Raw genomic sequence first — 20071 nt, 5'->3', positions numbered from 1 at the left:
CAGTGCTCTTAAGTGCTGAGCCATCTCTTCAGTCCCAGAATGTTATGTCTTAGCTTACCTTTGAGAAGTGGACCGCAAGACAGTAGGTGAAAATGCAGTTGTTGGCCCCTTAACCCCTTAAGGAGGAGAAATTCCCAGACATATATCCTTGGGCAATGCCTGCAAATATCACAGAGTGAACTTACATAAACCAGTTTACTGAGAACCACTGTCTCTTGAGTCCCATTGTCAGACCCTGCTCTTATGAGTTGATATAACTAGAAGAGTAGCCTCTTGGTTTGCTACTCTGGACTCCTGGGTACATCACCTCACAGTGCGGCTTCCATTTTTCCCTTTATGCTGTGACTGCCAGGAAGCTAAGAGCTGCTTTTTCTAAGTCTCGTTGTCACACTAGCCTCCCTGTTCTGGAAATTCTTTGTCACGTTCTATGGTTTTTTTTTTTTCTTCTTCTTTCTCTTTGGAGTGTTTTGTTCACAGTTTGGTTTTGCAAAGAAAGATTACTAGTCAGAGTTCTCTAGAGGGACAGAACTGACAGAATGAATGAATGTCTCAAAGGGGTTTTTGTTAGATTACTGTACGTGGACAGGCTGAGTAGTCTGGTATGCTGGAGAGCCCAGGAACCCAGACGCTGCTTAGTCTGTGAAGCTGGATGTTTTAGCAGTTCTGACTTGGTGATGAAGGCCTGAAGGACTCCTGGAGAACCTCTGGTCTTTATGTTAGAAGGCCAAAGAAGCTGGGTTCTGATACCAGTGAAGGGCGGGACGGTGGCGGCAGCAGCAGCACCTGCAACAGCAGAGTAGATGCACTCTCTAGTAGGGCACAAAGACTGACAGAGAAAAAGCAGCATTTCCTTTCCTTTAGATCCCTTTATTCTGGGCCATCGACAGAAGGTACGTACCTATGGTAAGGGAGGGGTAGTCTCTCTCCTTCAGTTAGTCAGAAAAGCAAAACAGCCAGCCCCTGGCCCTTACCTCTACCTCAGTCTAAAATGGCAATCCTGCCTCCAGGAATCTCAGAATGAGACTGTGTGGGTGCAGCAAGCAAGCCGCAGGTGGATGGGTAGGGTGTTTGGCCTGCATGTATGTCTGTATGCCATTTATGTGACTGACGCCAGAAGAGGGTGTTCGATCTCCTGGGAACTAGAGTTACAGATGATTGTGAACTGCCACGCTGGAAACTGAACCTGAGTCTTCGGCAAGAGCAGCAAGTATTGTTAACCACTGAGGCGGCTCTCCAGCTCCCTGTTTGTTTCTGAAACAGGGTCTTATTCTCTGTAGCCCAGTCTGGCCGGGAACTCTCAGTCATCTTCCTGCCTCGGCTTCCTAAATGCTGGGATGACAGGTGTGAGCCAGCACAGCCAGCTTAGACTGCATATCTGGCATAGGCTGTTATCTGTGTGCTTGTGTTTACATGTGAATGCCTTTCCTCCCTCCCTCCTTCCCTCCCTCTACCCTTCACTCCCTCCCTCTATCCCTCCTTCCCTCCCTCCCTCCCTTCCTTCTTTCCTTTCTTTGTGTGTATGCAAATGATAATTGTGTGTGGTCATGTGCCTGCTATCATAAATTTGTGAGTTTCAGAGACTAGCTTTGTGGATTTGGTTTTCATGTTTTACTTTGATATGGGTTCTGGAGATTGAACTTGGGGCATCTGGCTTTTGTGGCAAGTGTTGTTACCCATCAATTCCTGTCTCTCCTCTTTTTTTTTTTTTTTGTAAGAATTCATTTCATTTTAAAGTGTGAGTATATTGGTGGGGTGAAGCTTATAACACACATCACCATTTCAGGTGCCCAAGGATGCCAGAGGCAACTGACCCGTTAGAGCTGAAATTGCATTGGACAACCTGACAAGCATCCTGAGGATAGAACTCGGGTGCTTTAGAAGAATGCCATGTGTCCTTAGCCACTGAGCCATCACTCCAGTCTCCTTACTCCACTTCTGCAAAGGTGAGGAAGTTAGAATTAATGCCATTGTTTACATCATGCATAAGTCAGTAGAATCTGCCCATTTTCCCAAGATTCCTCAACACAGAGGCTTGACAGGAGGTCTGAATATGTCTGCCTTTGTTTCTTTGCTCGCTAACAGTATGGAAAACTTTACTAGTTAACTGAAACAAAGCTGACTCAGCTAAGTTGACAGGTGCAGCCTAAGAAAGTTTGTTATGCTCACACCATTGCACATTCCTACAGGTGCTGACTCACAGTAGATTCGCGTTCCTTCTCAGAGAAAAATATGTTCAATATTTTCGTGTCTTTCTTTTTTAAAAAAAAACAACATGTTGCCTTAACTCTTACTGACATCCAAAATAGTTTGAGATGGGTAATGCTGATGGCGACATGACACTCGTACACTTCTGCTTCCTCAGGAGGATTATGTAATGCTTTCACACCGCTAAAGAGTCTCTATGCACAAGTGCTTTCTGCGGTTTTATAAATACCCATACAAATTCCATTTATATATATTTTTTAAAAAAAAACACTTGCAGAATCTCTGTGAGTAAATAAATGATTCCATTAAAAATTCTCCAAGGGAACTGAGAGGATGGCTCAGTAGGTAGGAACGCTTGCTGTGCAAGCATGGAGATCTAAGTTGGATTTCCAGAATTTGCATGAAAAGTCAGGTATGACCCAGGGATCTTGCAATACCAGCATTGTGCAATCATTGTCATGACAGGGCCAGTGGGGCCGGGTAGATGCCCGCTAAGCTCTATTGTCAGTGAGAGACCCCGTCTCAAGTAAATACAGAGTGATTGATCAGGATACCCAAGATCTTTCTTTGGCTTCCGTATCACACAGGAGTGAATGATGTATTATCCCACATGCGTATCATACAAGAGAAATTTCATCACAACAAAGACAAGACTATCATTGTCTAGATAAAAACTCTAGAGAGTCTTGCTCATTGGGTACCCTCTTTGTATATTTAGGTCTTCAGTCACCTTGTTAGACTACACTCACAAGACAGGCTTTTCTCAAGTCATTTCTTTACACTGTCTATAGTGGTTATTTGTAGGAATGGGCATGGTGGTCATATACAACTCTTTGTCTTTTTTCAAGATAGAGTTTCTGTGTATAGTCCTGGCTGTCCTGGAACTCACTCTGTAGACCAGGCTGGCCTCAAACTCATGAGATTCACCTGACTCTGCCTCCTGAGTGCTGGGATTAAAGGTGTGTAGCGCCACAGCTCAGCCATATGCAACTCTTAAAGACAGAAAAGGTGAAGCCACGATACCCATCTGAATAAGTGCTGTTAAATGAAACAAATGACATTATTGTTTGCAATTATCCCCTAAAATGAGTCTTTCAAAAGGATGCTATCATGACTTTAATAAAGAACAGAACTAAAGTCATATGCTTCATAAAGATTTCGTCCCTTCCAACTAATTTTGGCAGCTGGCATATCTTAGCACCTATCTTCCCCAGTTCCACCTCCTACTGTGCAGAAAGAGCTCCCAGGACTTTGACTCCAGTCCACTTCAGAAGTGAAATGTCAGAATTTGCTGTGTAAGCATTTTTAAGCATATGTGGATGAGATATGCCTTTGTGACACTTTCCTCTCCAACAACAAAAATAGTATCTGCTCTCCATGGGTCTCTACCATGTGCCACCCCTGGTTAAGTATTTTATCCCTGATTGCTTTAACTGTCACAATACGCTAAGTGCCATGATCCCCTTTAACATATTATTCATGGAGCTCAGGAAGTTTAAGGGACTTTTTGAAAGGCACATTTCTTTTAGTATAAATACTGGTTATGCAACTATTAGTAAAACAACAACAAATCGAATATGTAATTAATACCTATTATGTCACACTGTTCTATACCTTCTCCCTATGTTGTTTTATTTGAGTTTCACAAGCTTTTTATTTTATTTTTTAAAAAGAAAAACAAACTATCTTTTTTCATTTTTACATACCAATCCCAGTTCTCACTCCCCTCTCCTCCCATTTCCGCCATATCTCCCCCTGACCCCACCCCCACTGACTCCTCAGAGAGGGTAAGGCACATTGCCCTCCCTACTAGACTGAGGAAGGTATCCATTCAAAAAGAATGGGTTCTAAAAAGCCAGTAGAAGCAGTAGGGATAAACCCTGGTCCCGCTGCCAGTGGCCTGCAGTCTGCCCCAGCCAAACACTGTGACTCACATTCAGTGGATCTAATTTGGTTCTATACTTGTTCCTTCCCTGTCCTGCTGGAGTTGGTGAGCTCCCATTAGCTCAAGTAAACTGTTTCTGTGGGTGTCCCCATCGTGGTCTTGACCTCTTTGGGAGCTCAACCCAGTGTTCTACTGTGGGTCTCTTCCTCTGTTTCCATCAGTTGCTGGATGAAGGTTCTATGGTGACATTTAAGATAGTCATCAATCTGACTACAGGGCAAGGCTAGTTTGGGCAACCTCTCCACTATTGCTTAGGGTCTTAGCTGGGATCTGCCATACTGTAGATTCTTGAGAATTTCTCTAGTACCAGGTTTCTTGCTAGCCCCATAATGGCTTCCTCAATCAAAATATTTCTGTCCTTGCTCTCATCTCTGTCTTTCTTCCATCCAACTATCCTGTTCCTTCAAGTTCCCTTCTACCCCCCCCTTTTTCCCCTCCTCCTCTCCTTCCACACTCCATTCTCCTCCTGCCCCTATGGTTTCAACTTTGTCAGGAGATCTTGTCTATTTCCCCTTCCCAGGGGGATCTATATATATATATTCTTAGGGTTCACCTTGTTAGTTAACTTCTCTAGGACTGTGGACTGTGGGCTCATTATCCTTCATCCTTTGCTTTATAGCTAGTATCCCCTTATGAATGAATACATACCATGTTCATCTTTCTCTGCTTCTGGTTTACCTCACTCAGGATGATTTTTCTAGTTTCATTCATTTGTATGCAAATTTCAAGATGTCATTTTTTTCACTGCTGAGTAGTACTCCATTGTGTAAATTACTCAATTTCTTTATCCATTCCATGGTGAGAGGCAACTAAGTTGTTTACAGGTATTGGCTATTACAAATAATGCTGCAATGAATATAGTTGAACAGATGCCCTTGTAGTATGATTGAGCATCCTTTGTGTATATGCCCAAGAGTATCATTGCTAGGTCATGAGGTAGGTTGATTTCCAATTCGCCGTACTGTGGGCAGAGTGGGACTTGTATCTTGCAGGGCCTAATTGATGGGGTGGGGGTGTTGGAGCTGCTAACTCGCAGGCTTGCTAAAGAAGCTGAGGCAGATGGGAACTTGGGCCTGGGGTTTTATACCAGTATGGAGGGCCTAGAGAGTGGGGCATCCTGTTGGGTGTGTAGTAACTCACCTCTTGGTCATCTCTGTGTAGTAGCAGGCTGTGTTTCAGAGTTCCTCTAAGGTCATGAGGGGATAGGAGGATTTGGGGGGTGGAGTGGGACTTGTAGCTTACCTGGTCCGATCTATGGGATGGGGGTGTTGAAGCAGCCTCGAGTTTTACAAGTTTTAAGGAACATTTAATATAGTATCTATTTTGAACATAAGAAGGATCTAGTGTGTTGTGTTTGTACATGCATTATGTTGTGTGTGTCTGGTACATGACCGTACATCCATGTGCACTTATGCATGAGTATGCAAACACAGTGAAAAGAAAAGGAAGATATTGGGTGTCTTCTTCTATCCCTCTTCACCTTATTTGTTGGGACAAGTCCATGCACTAACCTGGAAGCTCACCATTAGGCTAGACTGGCTGCCTAGCAAATCTCCACGACCCGCTAGTCTCAGGGCTGCCATGCCCAGCATTTCTGTGTGGATACTGAGAACTCAGACTTGAGTCCTCACGCTTGAACAGAAGTTCTCTTATACACGGAGCCATTTTCTCAGCCTGAGAATCTCGTCTTTTAATAAGGAAAGTGTCTACTAATTGCTTGCCATTTTCATTTTCTGTGGTCATTGTCCCGTTCTTGGGAGTATTCTTCCCTGAACTGGACAATTGGAGCATCTCTCTTATCAAAGTTGGTTAAGAAATGAGTCAATATCTAAGACTAGCTCAGTAAGGACCATCACTGGGACTTTATTAATGGAAATAAAATTAACGGGGAACAAATTCTTTCTTAACTGTAATAACTTTATGCGATATAGTTACCAGATGATTATTTACCAAGATATGTGCTATGGCTTCTTGAGAAAAAATCCAATATAAAGGAAGTAGAACAATAAGAGTCATGAACTTCCCAGAAACCACAATAAATTCTGCTTTGGGCCAAATCGCTTCTCATTCTCAGCTAATGAGACATTGCAAAGAAAGAGTATGGGCTTTAGATTATAGATCTTAAATTGTGAGATTGCCTCTGTAGATGAGCAATGAGAAATTGAATTTGTCCATTCCTAGTTGTCAAGGTGACCTTCACTATGACAAATTACCCCTTCAAATCTTGAGTCAGATTTTCAGTTCAAGACTGAGTTGTTAGAAATTTTTCAGGATATCAGACAGTCTGTGAGTTTCTTAGAGCTTTTAGTAAACTAAGAAATTTTAGACAAACTTAGATTGTCAACAAGATTAGACAAACTTAGATTGTCAACAAGATAATGGGGCGCACACTACCTTCTTAAAAAGATTATTCTGGTGAACAAGAAATAATCTAAAATAGTCAAGATAAAAAAAATACACATCTGGAAACTGCTCACATTCATCTAATTTTCTGCCTTTAGCCAGTCAGTGAGATTGAAGACAGAAAATCAGGCTCATATTGCCCCATTACCTCTCTAACAAATTACCAGATATTTAATGGCTAATAAGCAGGACAAATTTGTTCCCTTTCAGCTCTGCAAACTACAAATATAAAATCAAGGTGTTGAAGGGGCTGTATTTCATTTAAAGCATCAAAAGACACCATGTTTTCATCTTTTCTGACTTTTCTAGGTTTACTATGCTTGCTGGTTCATGGTCCCTTTTGCATATTACTGTAAGATTTTACTTCCAAGTCACATGTCTTCCTACTTCCTTTGACCTTCTTGCCTCCTTCTGTTCAGGATCTTTGTGATGGTAGGCAATCCCTAAATCTAGGAAAATCTCCCCAACTTAGGTTTTTAATTTGATCTGCAAAGTACCATTTACCATGTAAGGTGGCAACTCAGAGTTTCCACAGATGAAAATCTGGGTATCACGGGCATCATTTAACCTTCTACAACAAACTGGAGACAGTAGAAAATCCAGAAAATGTGTGGACCCAAACCAGCAATCATGGTGTGCCTGAGACACACATGAAGGAGGAAGGATTTACTTTGGCTTAATGTTTCAGGAGTTTTGGGTTAGGTTGCTCAGTCTTGTGTGTTTAGGCAGAATGTCACAGCACGGGGAGTGTGTGGCCTGTGAGAAACATTTTTTGTTTGGTTTGGATTTTTGTTTTTTCTATTGCGGATAGTTGGCCTTAGGTTCCCCTCTTCTCTTTGTGCTGACTGGTTTATCATGGCAGAGCATGAAGTACATTCCCACCAATGGTGTCAGACTCAGTTATTGCCTACGTCAGTTATAAAAGACAGCAATGATGGAGGTGGGCGGTCCTTGGACTTCCCACAGGTCAGGGAACCCTGATGGCTCTTCAAGCTGATGAGGGAGAGGGACTTGATAGGGGGAGGGGGAGGGAAATGGGAGGCGGTGGCAGGGAGGAGGCAGAAATCCTCAATAAATAAATAAATTAAAAAAAAAAAAGACAGCAATGAGTTTGGCGAGAGTTGCTGCTTCCTTGCCCAGTTTAGGATCTGGTGCATCCCCTTTTTAAAAAGAAGTTGTTGCTCTCATGGTTCATGGGCTTCTTGTTCTTTTTCAACAGGCAGGAGGGAGTCTTTTCTCTCTGGTGGACAGGAAGTACCGCACTGAGAATGTGTCCACTGGAGCCTTCAAAGGCCCATCTCCAAAGACCCACTGCTCCAGCAAGGCCCCACTTCCCAGTGTTAACAGCTGGATCCCCACACCATGGCGAGCTGTGAGTAACACTTTGTATTCAAGACCTAATAGATGGGGTCAATTATTTGATCTCTTTATGGTTCTAATTTACTCCTGCAATTTTGATTAAAACAGTAACCCTGTCTCAACTATATAAACTGCCATGTGCATGAATATTGGCTCCATGCTTCCAGGATCAAAACCTATTATTTGAATTGTTTTCTAAAATTTAGTGTTCACTGGCCATTTCTAACATAATTAATGGCTTGGGTTTTCACATATTCTGTGATTTTATGTTATCTCTCAACTCCCTGTTTCTGTTTTCTGATCTCAATCATTTTGTATCTGACTAGCACCATATGGGTATTTATTTCAAGGCTACTTTTATTTTTTTTAGCTGAAGACTTGATAAGGGTGAAATTTTTATCACAACCTTTGTCATTAATAACAATAGAGAGCACTTATTGCTCTTGCAGAGGCCTTAAGTTGGATCCCCAGCACCCACACTGGGTCTAACAACTTCCTGCAACTCCAGGTCCAGAGGACCTGACACCTGCTTCTTGCATTCAAGGGCACACAAACATAGTACACAGACATATATGCAGATGAAACCCTGCAAAACCCTAAAAGAAAAATAAAACTTAAAGATAAAAAGGAAAAGTAAAACACTCCAAGATATTATGTAAAGTAAAATCATGTTTCTTCAATGAGCATTAGGCAATAGAATTTGAATTAAAAATCATTAGCCCAGATTCCGACAGATTTTCTAAGCCACAGATTGCTATAAACAATGGGTACAACTCACCTCTGTAAGGACAAAAATCACATTTTATTGGATAGTTAGACTCATCTTGGTGTCAAAGGTATCTAAAGTTTCATCCTATGTGCAGGAAAAGTTAGCATTCACTATTCCTTATTCACCTGGTACAAACACTTCCTAAAGAGGCAAACAAAAATTCTGGCTTAATTTTTCTCTCTCCAAAACTGAAATAATCCTAACTCCACAAAAAGTCAGAGCATGCATTAGACAGAAAACAATCATAAGCGAATAAATTTCTGTTTAAAAATAACGCACGTGCATATGCTATACTTACTAGGGGTAATAGCACGCAGAAGTGGGAAAGAAAATGGATTTAGACTCTGTGAACTTTGTGGTGATTCTGAACTGAGGTCCTTGGCAACCCCCATTGGGAGTGATTGGGAATAGACCTTATAAAACTGTGAGCATTTCTACATTTCTGTTTACTACTGAATTGAATGATGGTCACTTCTTGCCCTTAAGGATCTTAGAGCTTAATACGGCCCCATTTGTACCCAAACTTTAGTTTTATTTTCTACACACCCTCATAGATCCCCTCCAATATTTCCTCATCTATAAGCTTCACAACTATTTCTGGTGAGGACAGACCCTTGTCTGGCTCCAGCAGCTCCTGTGCCTCCTGGGAGGGACTGGCATTGTCTGGGTCCCTCTGCTGCCCTCTCATGGCTCCAATCCTCCCACCAACATCTCTGTGAAGGCTAGAAATGGCAGGTGGCTTCATTTATGGTGTGGGCCATTATAGATGATAGGAATGGAAAAGAAAAACTTGTCAAACAGTTTTAGGGGCAGAGACCCTGGAAGTGAACACTTTTAATTCTCTTTCTTGATTAAAGTTGGAAATATCCTTGATCCTGTCTGGAGTTCTGTTCTTACCAGGGGCCAGGAATGCCAGGGAGAGATCTGCTTCCTGACTGCTTATTTCTTTTCCTAAGTGAGCACAGGTGCCTGGAAGTTGAGTATAAAGTCTGTCTATAGCTGAAAGGAGACCATTATGGGTGGGCCAACTGCTCTGAATGACTCACCCAGGTTTCCACCATTAGCCCTCTACAAAGCCCCAAGATCAGCACCTCAATGGTACTCCATTTCCTGGGTTCAGCTCCAGGTACACAGGATTTCTACCTCCTTTCTTTCTCTGTTGTTCTCCAGAAGTCAACTGATTTCCAAAACTGACCCTCTGTAATCCATTAATTTCATTCTTCAGATGCTCTAGATCAAAGATGAAGCTACTGACTCTGAAATTTTTCTGTGCCTGTGAGCTAGCTCCCTAAGTTCTGAGTGAAGCCCTTCCCGAGATGAGAAAGCCTCCACTGAACTCAAAGTCTCCCAGCATCACCCGTGTCATCGGTGGGCTTTCCAGCTATGCAACATCGCACCCATCTAACAAACAGTCAGTGCACTAGAGACAGAAGAGCTGGCGATGATATGCAATGGAGTCTTGGTCTCTGTTAGATCTGTCTCCCTGGCACAGAGTGAGCAGATGATGTCACGGTGACCTGTGTTAGTAGTTACTGATGGAGAATCAAGTTGACTCATCCTTAGACACAATGATGAATTTTTAAACCTTTTAAATTTTAGTTTATGTGTATCAGTGTTTTGTCTGCTTGCATGTCTGTGCAGCACTTGTATGGCTGGTTCCGGCAAAGGCCAGAAGAGGTCATTGGATCATCTGATATTGGAATGACAGATGTTTGAGAGTGGACGTTTAGTGCTAGGAATTAAACTCAGGTCCTCTGTCAGGGAGGCCAGTGTTTTTATCACTGAGCTCTCTATCCAGCCCTCTTAGACACAATTTTAAAGGACATAAATTTACAAGGACACCTTAATCTCTGTTGCTGATTTACTATAAAAATGTTCTCAAGTGTATTCTCTTGGAGGTATAATTTATTCATTTCTTTAAACGCACACATATTTAAAGTTTTAAAAGAGATTGCCTGCTGCCAGAGTTGTTAAGGGTTAATGACTGAGTAGCTTTGAAAGTCTATTAAGAGAAAGCCGGTATCACCATAGGCTGAAAAACAGAATCTTCAAGCCATTGCCTCCTCCATAAATTAATCCAGTTGTGCCAGCAAACTGAGTAGCCATGGTACCACCCACCCCGGGAAGGTGGGCTCCCACTAAACCACTCAACAGAGGTGGGAAGAATAATTATGCCTTTAATGAGATAATGCACTTTTCCTTCCCAGATACCCTACTTCCTAGAGCAGTACCTTCATGGTGTCAAGAAGTTGTTGGTCTGCCTCTCTTTCTGAGTCCTAGCTCAGAGATGTGTACTTTTTTTTTTCTTTCCCTTCTCACTCTTTTGGGTGTTGGCCCCAATCTGAGTATGCCTTTTCGGGCAATTTGGACTCCCTTACCCTTTCTCTAAAGCTTTTTTTCCGTGCTGTATGGCTGCTTGTCCGTCCTACGGCTGACTTCCAAGCAGGCTTAGTGCCCTCTTAGTCTTCCGCATCTTCCTCTTCCAGGCAGGTGCAGAGATTTAAAGCTTGTTTGCTTTCCGGGTTTTCTTTTAAACTAGCAAGATTGACTTTGAGCTTCCTTTCAAGTCCATTCTTGAATCGTTTGTATATGAGACCAAGAGTCCCAAGAGCTCTGATTTCCTCAGTAGCACATGGTGGCATGATCATGAAGGAACAGCCACAATGACCAAGAGCTCTAACTAATTGGGCTTGGCTACCCATTATCAATGAACCACCTGAAGAGTCAGATGCAGGGAAGTACAGGAAAAGAGTTCAATGTGGACGATCTGGTCCACAGTTCATCTCAGGGTGCTCACATGAGGTTTGGTTTAAATGGACGGCAGGAGCTATGCCTAACTGCTAAGTAGTCTTGGCTAAGGTGTGGCGTTGCCCATCTTGGTCTTGGCTCCACCCCTTGCTGCAATGTGTTCTGACAACGTTTCAGAAGAGGATGAAAGCACTTCCTGGGAAGCAAGGGCCTTCTCTGGCTGCCACCAGGCCTCATCTTTTTTCTTCTGGCAGCACGACATGCCTGAGAAAGTTCCAGTTCCCTGGGAACTACTGGTCAATAGTCTGATAGCTGAAGGAGAGGTGCAAATGCTTCTCTTCAGAATGTCTTCTTTTCTTCCAGGACAATTTCCAACCTCCAAAAATCAAGGCAGCAGGTGCACACTGAGAATAGAACTAAGCCAGCTCCCTTTCTCCTTGGGAAAGAGTCATCACTGTGCAATTATTTAGTCAATTATAACCAACTAAACTCTGAAGAGAAAAATGTGGGTCAGCAAAAGAGTCACTAAAGGATGATACATTAGCCCAGAATCGGGGACTCAGAGGAGTTGTTCAGGCCAAGGGTTTGGCCTTGAAGAAGGGTTGGGCAATCCAGGAAAGAGAAAGAATGGATTCCTTTAAAAGGGAAAGGGAAGTGAGCAGCTGCCTAGTTTCAACCAATCCCTGGAGAGCAGACTGCATCGCAAATACCAGTATAGACTGCAAACGATAATTCTGATTGGAGCAAGAGAAAGAGTCATGGGAAACTCATATTAGTGTTTTACTGCAGAAGGTGGACTTTCATAGACATAAAGAAGCTGGCAAATCAGACGCCCTAGGCAAGATGAATTACACGAAGACTGTAAAAATCCTTGCTCTTAGCACATCAGGACAATTTGTTTGTTTTCTTCTTAGTTCCCCTTTCAGCTTCCTGAAGGAATACCATGAAATCTGTTGCCAATGTTGTTTACAATCAAGTTGTCATGTTTACACGTCCTTGAAAAGTTGGTTTTATTCTTTAATAAATGAAAAATGATGCCATTGTCCCCTCCAAAATAGCTGAGGTTTTACTTGAAGCAAATCTGTTTGGAAATGTTAAGCTGGTTACACAGAACGAATGCGCCTCAAGGTGGTCATTCTCTCTGGATTAAAGCCTGGGAACAATTGTGGCTCCTGTTACAAGGAAAATTACAATGGGCCATTATGGAAAGGGACAAAAATCTCTGTTCCCAGAGGGGGACTGACAAGCTGCAAGTCCCCTTCTGCAAGCCAGCACAAAAGCCTGATTGCTTCGGATTGTTTGTTTATGCAAATCGAAGAGCAACATTAATTCAAAGAGTGGGGTTGTGGAGTGGCGAGAGGCTCCTGATTGGCTGGGCTTTGCTCCGGGGCTGGCAACCAAAGGGACAATCCCTGTCACGTTCATTTTGCACCCCGAAAACCTCTAGAACAAGTCTTGTTATTAGCTTTAGAGGGGAAGTTTCTGCTTTGGGGATAGATGTTGGAATTGTAGGACCTACAGCATTTGATCTCATCAAAGACCCAATCCCCTACTTTCTTCATTGCCTTCCCTTAAAGCAGACCTCAGTGATCATCATGACAGATGTTCCTGGGACACTGAGCGGGCCAGAGTGCAATGGGGACAGACCACCAGAGAATGGCCAACAGCATATCAGTCAAGCCAGCGAGGAGAGAGCTGATGCGGACGGGACTCAGCCATACTACAAGGTGGAACCCAGTCTTGAAGATTTACCCGCAAGGAGAAACCAAGAAAAAAGTGGACCCTCTAAAGAGAGCTTACTACCTGAAGAGCCTGCAGGTGAGAAGATTATCCATGGTAAAACATTTCCTTTGCTCAGTTCAATTGTTTTGATTTACAAGCCCCCTTTCTTCTGTCCCGTTTACTAATATAAACTAGTATTATATTAGTAAATATATATATATATATGAATAAGCTGGAGCCAAGAAATACAGACCCTTATTCCAAGAGGGATTTCTATCATAAAGACTCACAATCTAGGCTTGTCTGGTAGCTTTGCAATCCCATGGTTTTCTTTTCAGAACCTTGAGCATTTTCACTCAGAACAAAGCAGAATAATAGTAACCACCTTCATTGGGTTGTTAGAATAATTTCTAAATGTTAATGTTAGCCATTGCTATTTATTGTTAGACCACAAGTCCATTGTCATTTGTAAAATTTTAAGATACCCTTCTGTACATGTCTAAAGAGGTCTGAATCCATAGTTCTCCCTCTCCTCTTTCTCTCTCTCTGTACACACACACATATATGTATGTATGTATGTATCTATGTATGTATATATATATATATGAGATACTATCATTGTGGAAGCTAATTATTAAATATATACAATCAAATTTCAAAGAATCATAAAAGTAAAGTAATAAGTTTTATTAATCCTAATTAAAGCTAAAGACATTACCTAGATTCAGAACTGATCATTTGTGAACCTTTAGCCTTGTATGTTGTCAATGTTACAATACTTATGTTTTCCCCCAGAAAACCCAGAAGAGAACCTCTTTGTTGTTCACAAGGTCATCAAAGACCTTTCTCTCCAAGAAGCAAGTGCTGAGGACATGGCATTCAGAGAAGGTAACAGGAACCCCAGTTTCCTAACCTGACTGTTTGGCTGGATAGGATGAGCACACTGCATGCGATGCTTTGGATGTGTGCTGCTGAGATGTGGTTCCAAGCAATGACTTCAAAATCTTCAAGCTGCTCTGGGCAGATACGCGAGTGTTGTCTTCTGAGGGTTCCACCCTACCCAGCTTTCCAGATGGTTCAAGCCCCGAATTGTACGGATTGATGCGATTGACTGGCATGGCAATGTGATAGCCATGTCTTGATAGGTTAGCCCCCCAAATCAAGCTTTTTTTCCAATGTGGTGCTCTAGATGGGTGTTGGGCAGCTTCTGGAATGGTCCAGAAACAGGTTTAGAATAAAGCCTTCTAAAGTAACTTCATAAGATGAGTTACTCCATGGGAAAATTATGTCTAAAACAAGTACAAGCTGCTATGCATTTCTTGTCAAAGAAGTGTGCTCCAAAGTGATGAGAGTGATGTGTTCTTTACACAACAGTGAGACAAACAGTATACAAAAGTGGCTATGTTACCATGCAAGTAAAGTCAGTGGACAAGGTTACGAAATCTTCTAGACATTTTCTTCTAAGGTGATATGACGTCCAAACAGTTTCTGAGTACAGGACAGGACAGAATCTGTTAATTAATCACCCTGTCTTTCTCTTGAAGCGTTAAACAGCTTATCTCCAAACTAAAGTCAGCATGCAGTGCCTAACCAGTTTAGTTTAGCACGTACCAGGGAAAGCCGGGGACCCACCAAAGGGACATTAGAACACTGTGTGAATAGTGGATGTCAAGGAGGTGCCTGGGGATTACTGAGTTTCTTCCTTTGCCTAGAGCACTCCAATACTCAGCTGTCCAATATGTAGCCAGGCACGGGAAGGTGCAGCCAGCAGTGGCTGGTATTGCAGAGATATCACAGACAGATTTTTCTTACCAGATCATAATCTGTAAACATTAAGACCGTGCAAAATGAATTGCATAACTTTTCTGCCCCAATACTTCTTTAAATGTGACAAGTTGATCAAGGCAGAGCTCACCATTGTCCACCTTCGGCTTCTTTATCTGCCAGGGGACCTACGACAAAAACAGTTTCCTAGGACCTTGGCTTTCAATCAAGAGGAGAGTGAGGGAGCCTCTCTCTTTGTGTCTCTTTATGATGCATGGTGTCACCACTCAATTTATCTCAGCTTAAATCCTTTTTTTTTTCTTTTTAAATCTATTTATTTTATATCCTGGCTGCAGTTTCCCCTCCCTTCTCTCCTCCCAGCTCCTCCTCCCCACTCCCCTAACTGAAACAGTTCTCCCCACTCCTCCTCTGCTCAGAAAAGAGCAATTCTCCCATGGATATCAACAGAACATGGCATATCAAGTTGCAGTAAGACTAAGCACCTTCCCATGTACTAAGGCTGGGCAAGGTAACCCAGTATGAGGACTAGAGTCCCAAAAGGCAGAAGAAGAGTCAGTCGGTCCCTGTTCCTGCTGTTAGGAGTCCCACAACAGGACCAAGCTGCACAACTATAACGTACATGCAGAGAGCCTAGGTTCATCCCATGCAGGCTCCCTGGTTTTCAGTTCAGTCTCTGTGAGCCCTATGGAGCCACCCCGTGAGTACTAGGACTAGAACCTGGGTCCTCTGGAAGAACAGCCAGTGCTCTGAATCACTGAGCCATCTTCCCAGCCCAAGCCTTTGTTCTTCTTTACCATTGAAGAGACAGTGTCAAATGTCAAAGCTACTACTCTGAGTGTGGCTAGGCATGGGCAGTCATCATTTTCACATTAGAGTGAAGCTTTTTCCTCTGAGGTATTGTTTGCATTGGCCTTATAGGATGTGTTTGTGGACGTGAAGTAAATCCAAGCATTTTCTGAGTATGTACCTATTGCACACACATAAACTATATACATGCACATAAATGCAGGATATAAATACACACATACATACCTACCTATGTGTGCGCATGCGCACACACACACTCACACACACACACACACACACACACACACACACACACACACACACACAGAGTTTTGGTAAGGGAAAGATTTTAAGTGTACCCCAGAGAATAGTAATCCTACTAAATACACTAGTCTATGCAATCGAATTCCAGTCAAATGAGGTTAGGTTGTAGATGTTCCTGAAGACATACAATATTCATTAGCATTTTAAAACTTAACTTCTGAGATATTTATTTAACTATATGAAATGCTGTGTTTTTGCAAATTATTTTGACTATGAAGCCTGGTTGATTGTCTAGACTTAACAGGCAACCCTGAGTCACAGTTCATAAGGCAAAAGTTGGAATGTGATTGTCTAGAAGAATGTGTTAGAATCTTCCAGAAGCAGCTATGTCCTCTGAAACCCCAGCACATCTCACCCACTAGTCCATTTTGCTGCAGGGCATCCGTGGAAGCAGATTCCTCTGAGCAACAGTGGCCTGGAAGTGAGTATGCAGAAGGAAAGGATTGCCCACCGACCTCTAGAGCAGAGAGAAGACGACAACACTGCATACCAGGCAGCAGAAATTGAATGGTTGGGGTTCCAGAAATCTAGTCAAGTTGACATATTGCATTCTAAATGTGACGAGGAACCAGAAGTTTGGGATGAAGAAGTTAACGAGGAAGACGCTGATGACTGCAATGATGATGAAGACGAAGTTCGAGTCATAGAATTTAAGAGAAAACACAGCGAAGGTTTTCAATTAAAAGAGGAAAACCATCCAAGCGAAGACTCCCCACTGAGCAGCCCCACCTCCCAGCCAGGGACCCCTGATGAGCAGCCCGTGTTAGGAAAGAAGGGAGATATCTCTAGGAATGTTTATTCCAGATACAACACGATATCCTATCGGAAGATCAGGAAAGGGAACACCAAACAGAGAATTGACGAATTCGAGTCGATGATGCACTTGTAAACCAAGCGGAACTGGGAGACGTCATGAGTGCTCAAGAAAAGCTAACTCCGTTGTGCTGAGAAACCTTCCTCTGCCATATTTGCAAGATGCACATGTTTAATGTCTTTTCCACCACAGAGCAACATGGAAATAACCATAGAGAAAAGTCAGTCTGGTAACTTCAAATCAAAAGCTTTAGACTCATGCCCGGGTGTTTGCTTTTAAAAAGTTAACTAATATAGCAGCATGTGGTAAGCATTGTCAGAGAGGCAAATCTGTCATGATTTGGCTTCAAAATTAGCAATACTGAGAGAGTCCAGGGAAAGAGAACAGTTGATGTGACTCCCCTAATTCTTTCAGTGCCCTTCTTTCTTCAGGCCAATAGGAGGTCTGGGATTAAACTCCTCCTCCATTAAACATGGTTTTTTTATAGATTCTACCAATAATTATTTTGCCTTTCTACTTATCTTTTAAAAAATACTGTATCTTAAATGGTTTTCCTTGGCATCTCCTGAGTGAAAACTCAACAGATCGCCTTTCTAGGTGTCACCATTCAGTGAGTTTGTTCACTAAAAGGCTGAGTAATTGTCAGTCAGAATTCTGTGTGCTAAGTGCTGGATTTATGCTTTCAGAATGAATTAAATCCATTGTGAAGTTGATCCAGGGAGGGGCTAGATGACCAGTGAGCCATAGACTCAGGAATTTTATTTGATGGCCTTTATTTTTGTTACTGAAAACAAAAATCTTGTCTAGCACAATGAAAATAATTAAAAATAAAAAAATGGCAATTTTAGCACAATTTTAAGAAAATGCCTTTACTCCATTACCATACTTTCTTACATTAACAGTATTTCAAAACCATCCTCTTTGATTGGGAATGAGAGACAATGGCAGTCATAACTGTACTAGTTACTATGAAAATGGAAATAATTATCTTCAACTATTTTAAAAGTAGGGTGTGAGCATGTATTTTTAGGGGAAAAGCTGATAGTTGTGGGGAATATATACTTTATTGGACCAAAGCCTAAATCAAGAAGCTTAAAATTGCACGTGTGGAGCTTCATGCGCACCCACATGTCAAATAATGCATTGAATATTTATGAAAAGAGTATATTTATACTCTTGGATAGTTTATTCCGCAAATATTCATTTTGTGCTTCTGTTTATATTGCTCTGAACTTTCTGTTACTACAGATGAAAACATCGTTTGGCTCCAAATAAAAGACAATTCCTTATTGTCTGAATGTAATACAGTCTTCATTGTACTATTCGACTCTTTGTTTGTTTCTTTCTCAATTGGTGAAAAAGCCTGGGTGAGTCCTACTTAGATGATTGCTTATTTATGTGTACCAAATCCCGCACATTCCCATGACAAGTCCCTTAATTCTTCCTGGTCATATAATATATTTCCATTGTATTATATAGTACTATGGAGTATTTAAAAGACTCAAGTTTTAATTTGATTCCAGTAATTCTTTTTTTCTTCTAACCTATCCTTTACAACCTGACCAGGTAAGATCTGTTATCCTTAAACTGTTGAGCCTGCTAATTTCTGGTGGGACAAATGTGAGTTTTCCACGTAAAATGAGAAGAATTCAGTCTTTTGATTGATAAAGTTGGGGACGAGATTGACGGACTGGGATAACTTCCTGTTTTAATGTAGATCCTTTGATCATTCCACAAAGACAACCTGTTTGCTTTCTTGGATCCCGGATGAGACCTATCATTTTCTGCTTAACTTCAAAACACTGCTTTATGTAACATTGCTGACCTATCCACAGGTCAGCCTGTTTGTTAGATGGCATTGACAAGTCACCATGAAGCTTGCGTGGAATGAGTAGTATATGTGGCTAAAAGGCATGACAATGCTATCAGCATCTACGGTACTCCAAAACCTTGAACTTTTTAGCTGTGTTCTCTTGCCACGCAATTCACCGATCATCAAACATTTTGTCCACAAAGATGTTTGATGTATGGTCAACTGGGAAACCACTCATGCTCATGGACGTGGTAATGCAGTGCCAGGAAAGCATTGATAACATTCTTTGGTATCATTGCACATTGCCACATCCTATCACATATAGCAGGGCAAGAGTTAACACCTGGGTAACGTGGTGGTTGGGGGTGGATATGTGGGTCGTGGTCATCTGGAAACAGTAAAGGTCTTGTCCCTTTTGCATGGGATATATATTGATATATTTAAACTCATCTGGAGCGCTGTTAATTGACAACCATGCATGAAGGTTTACCTGAGATTTTGCGACTCAAGGTTCAGGGTGGTAAGACCTCTGGTACCTGACACCTGACGGGGATTACATGAATGCTGGAGTTTCTTAAATGACTTAATTCTCTTTTGTTGCCAGATGAATAGGAATTAAAGACAGCTTTACTTCTTTGTAAAAATTAAATTTACCTTTCATTTAGTGCATATATTTGAAGACATGGGATTTGCCAAGTTCTGTCTGTTTGTATCCATCCATCCACCTGTCCATCTGTCTGTCTATCCATCCATCCATCCATCCGTCAGTCTGTCTGTCTGTCTGTCTATATATCTGTCTATAATTTACCTATCTACCTGCTGTTAAATAAAGAACTACCTGGTCTTATTTGCTTTCAATAAAGGTTTGTGTTCTTTGTTTAAGGATTGCAAACCTCTCTAGAATTTAGTGAATTTTTTTCCATATAAGCATCTATTTAGACCATCACAGAAGCCACTTCATAAAAAATTAAGAGAATACCTAATTACAGTTAATACACATTATTTATTTTTAAATGATTATATATAAAACTGCAAGAACTTGTGGTGGTTAGATATATAATATACTTGAAAATTCTCTATTACTTTGAAAGAAAATGAGATTTTGCTTCAGATGCATATTGAGGTCATGCACTTAAGCTCTTTGGATACAATGAAAGTGTCATTTCTGCATTTTTGCATGGAGTACTACTTGTGGCATATTTTCAATTGAAGAACAGACATTAAGCTTTTCAAAGTGATCAAGGAAAACATTTAAAGTAAGTTATTCTAGAAGAGAATAAACTTCTAGAGTACAATAAATCAGAAATGTGTTTAATAATATGAGAAAAGCAACCACTTCTCCTGAAGGCCATGCATCCATTGTTTTATAATAACAAGATTATAAAATCCAATGTCAAA

The 20071-nt window shown here is 41.6% G+C and overlaps 1 protein-coding gene across 1 annotated transcript; it reads left to right on the top strand.

Moving 5' to 3' along the window:
- Nucleotides 1–12856: 12856 nt before the first annotated feature.
- Nucleotides 12857–18163, top strand: Ermn (ermin). The gene is made up of 3 exons (XM_005346426.3): nucleotides 12857–13247; nucleotides 13947–14039; nucleotides 16424–18163. Exons 1-3 carry the CDS (start codon nucleotides 13025–13027, stop codon nucleotides 16933–16935), a joined length of 828 nt encoding a protein of 275 aa, XP_005346483.1. The 5' UTR covers nucleotides 12857–13024; the 3' UTR covers nucleotides 16936–18163.
- Nucleotides 18164–20071: the final 1908 nt, after the last annotated feature.

Source organism: Microtus ochrogaster, chromosome 4 (assembly GCF_000317375.1).
Source record: "Microtus ochrogaster isolate Prairie Vole_2 chromosome 4, MicOch1.0, whole genome shotgun sequence".
NCBI classification, from domain to species: Eukaryota; Metazoa; Chordata; class Mammalia; order Rodentia; family Cricetidae; genus Microtus; species Microtus ochrogaster.
Note: the sequence above shows the minus strand (reverse complement) of the source record. Positions and strands in the feature narration are given on the sequence as shown.

Bases quoted from the DNA above. Each gene is read 5' to 3' on its own strand.
- Ermn (XM_005346426.3), top strand. From the start codon at position 13,025: ATGACAGATGTTCCTGGGACACTGAGCGGGCCAGAGTGCAATGGGGAC. The intron at 13,248-13,946 runs GTGAGAAGATTA...GTTTTCCCCCAG, and splicing joins ACTACCTGAAGAGCCTGCAG to AAAACCCAGAAGAGAACCTC. The intron at 14,040-16,423 runs GTAACAGGAACC...ATTTTGCTGCAG, and splicing joins GGACATGGCATTCAGAGAAG to GGCATCCGTGGAAGCAGATT.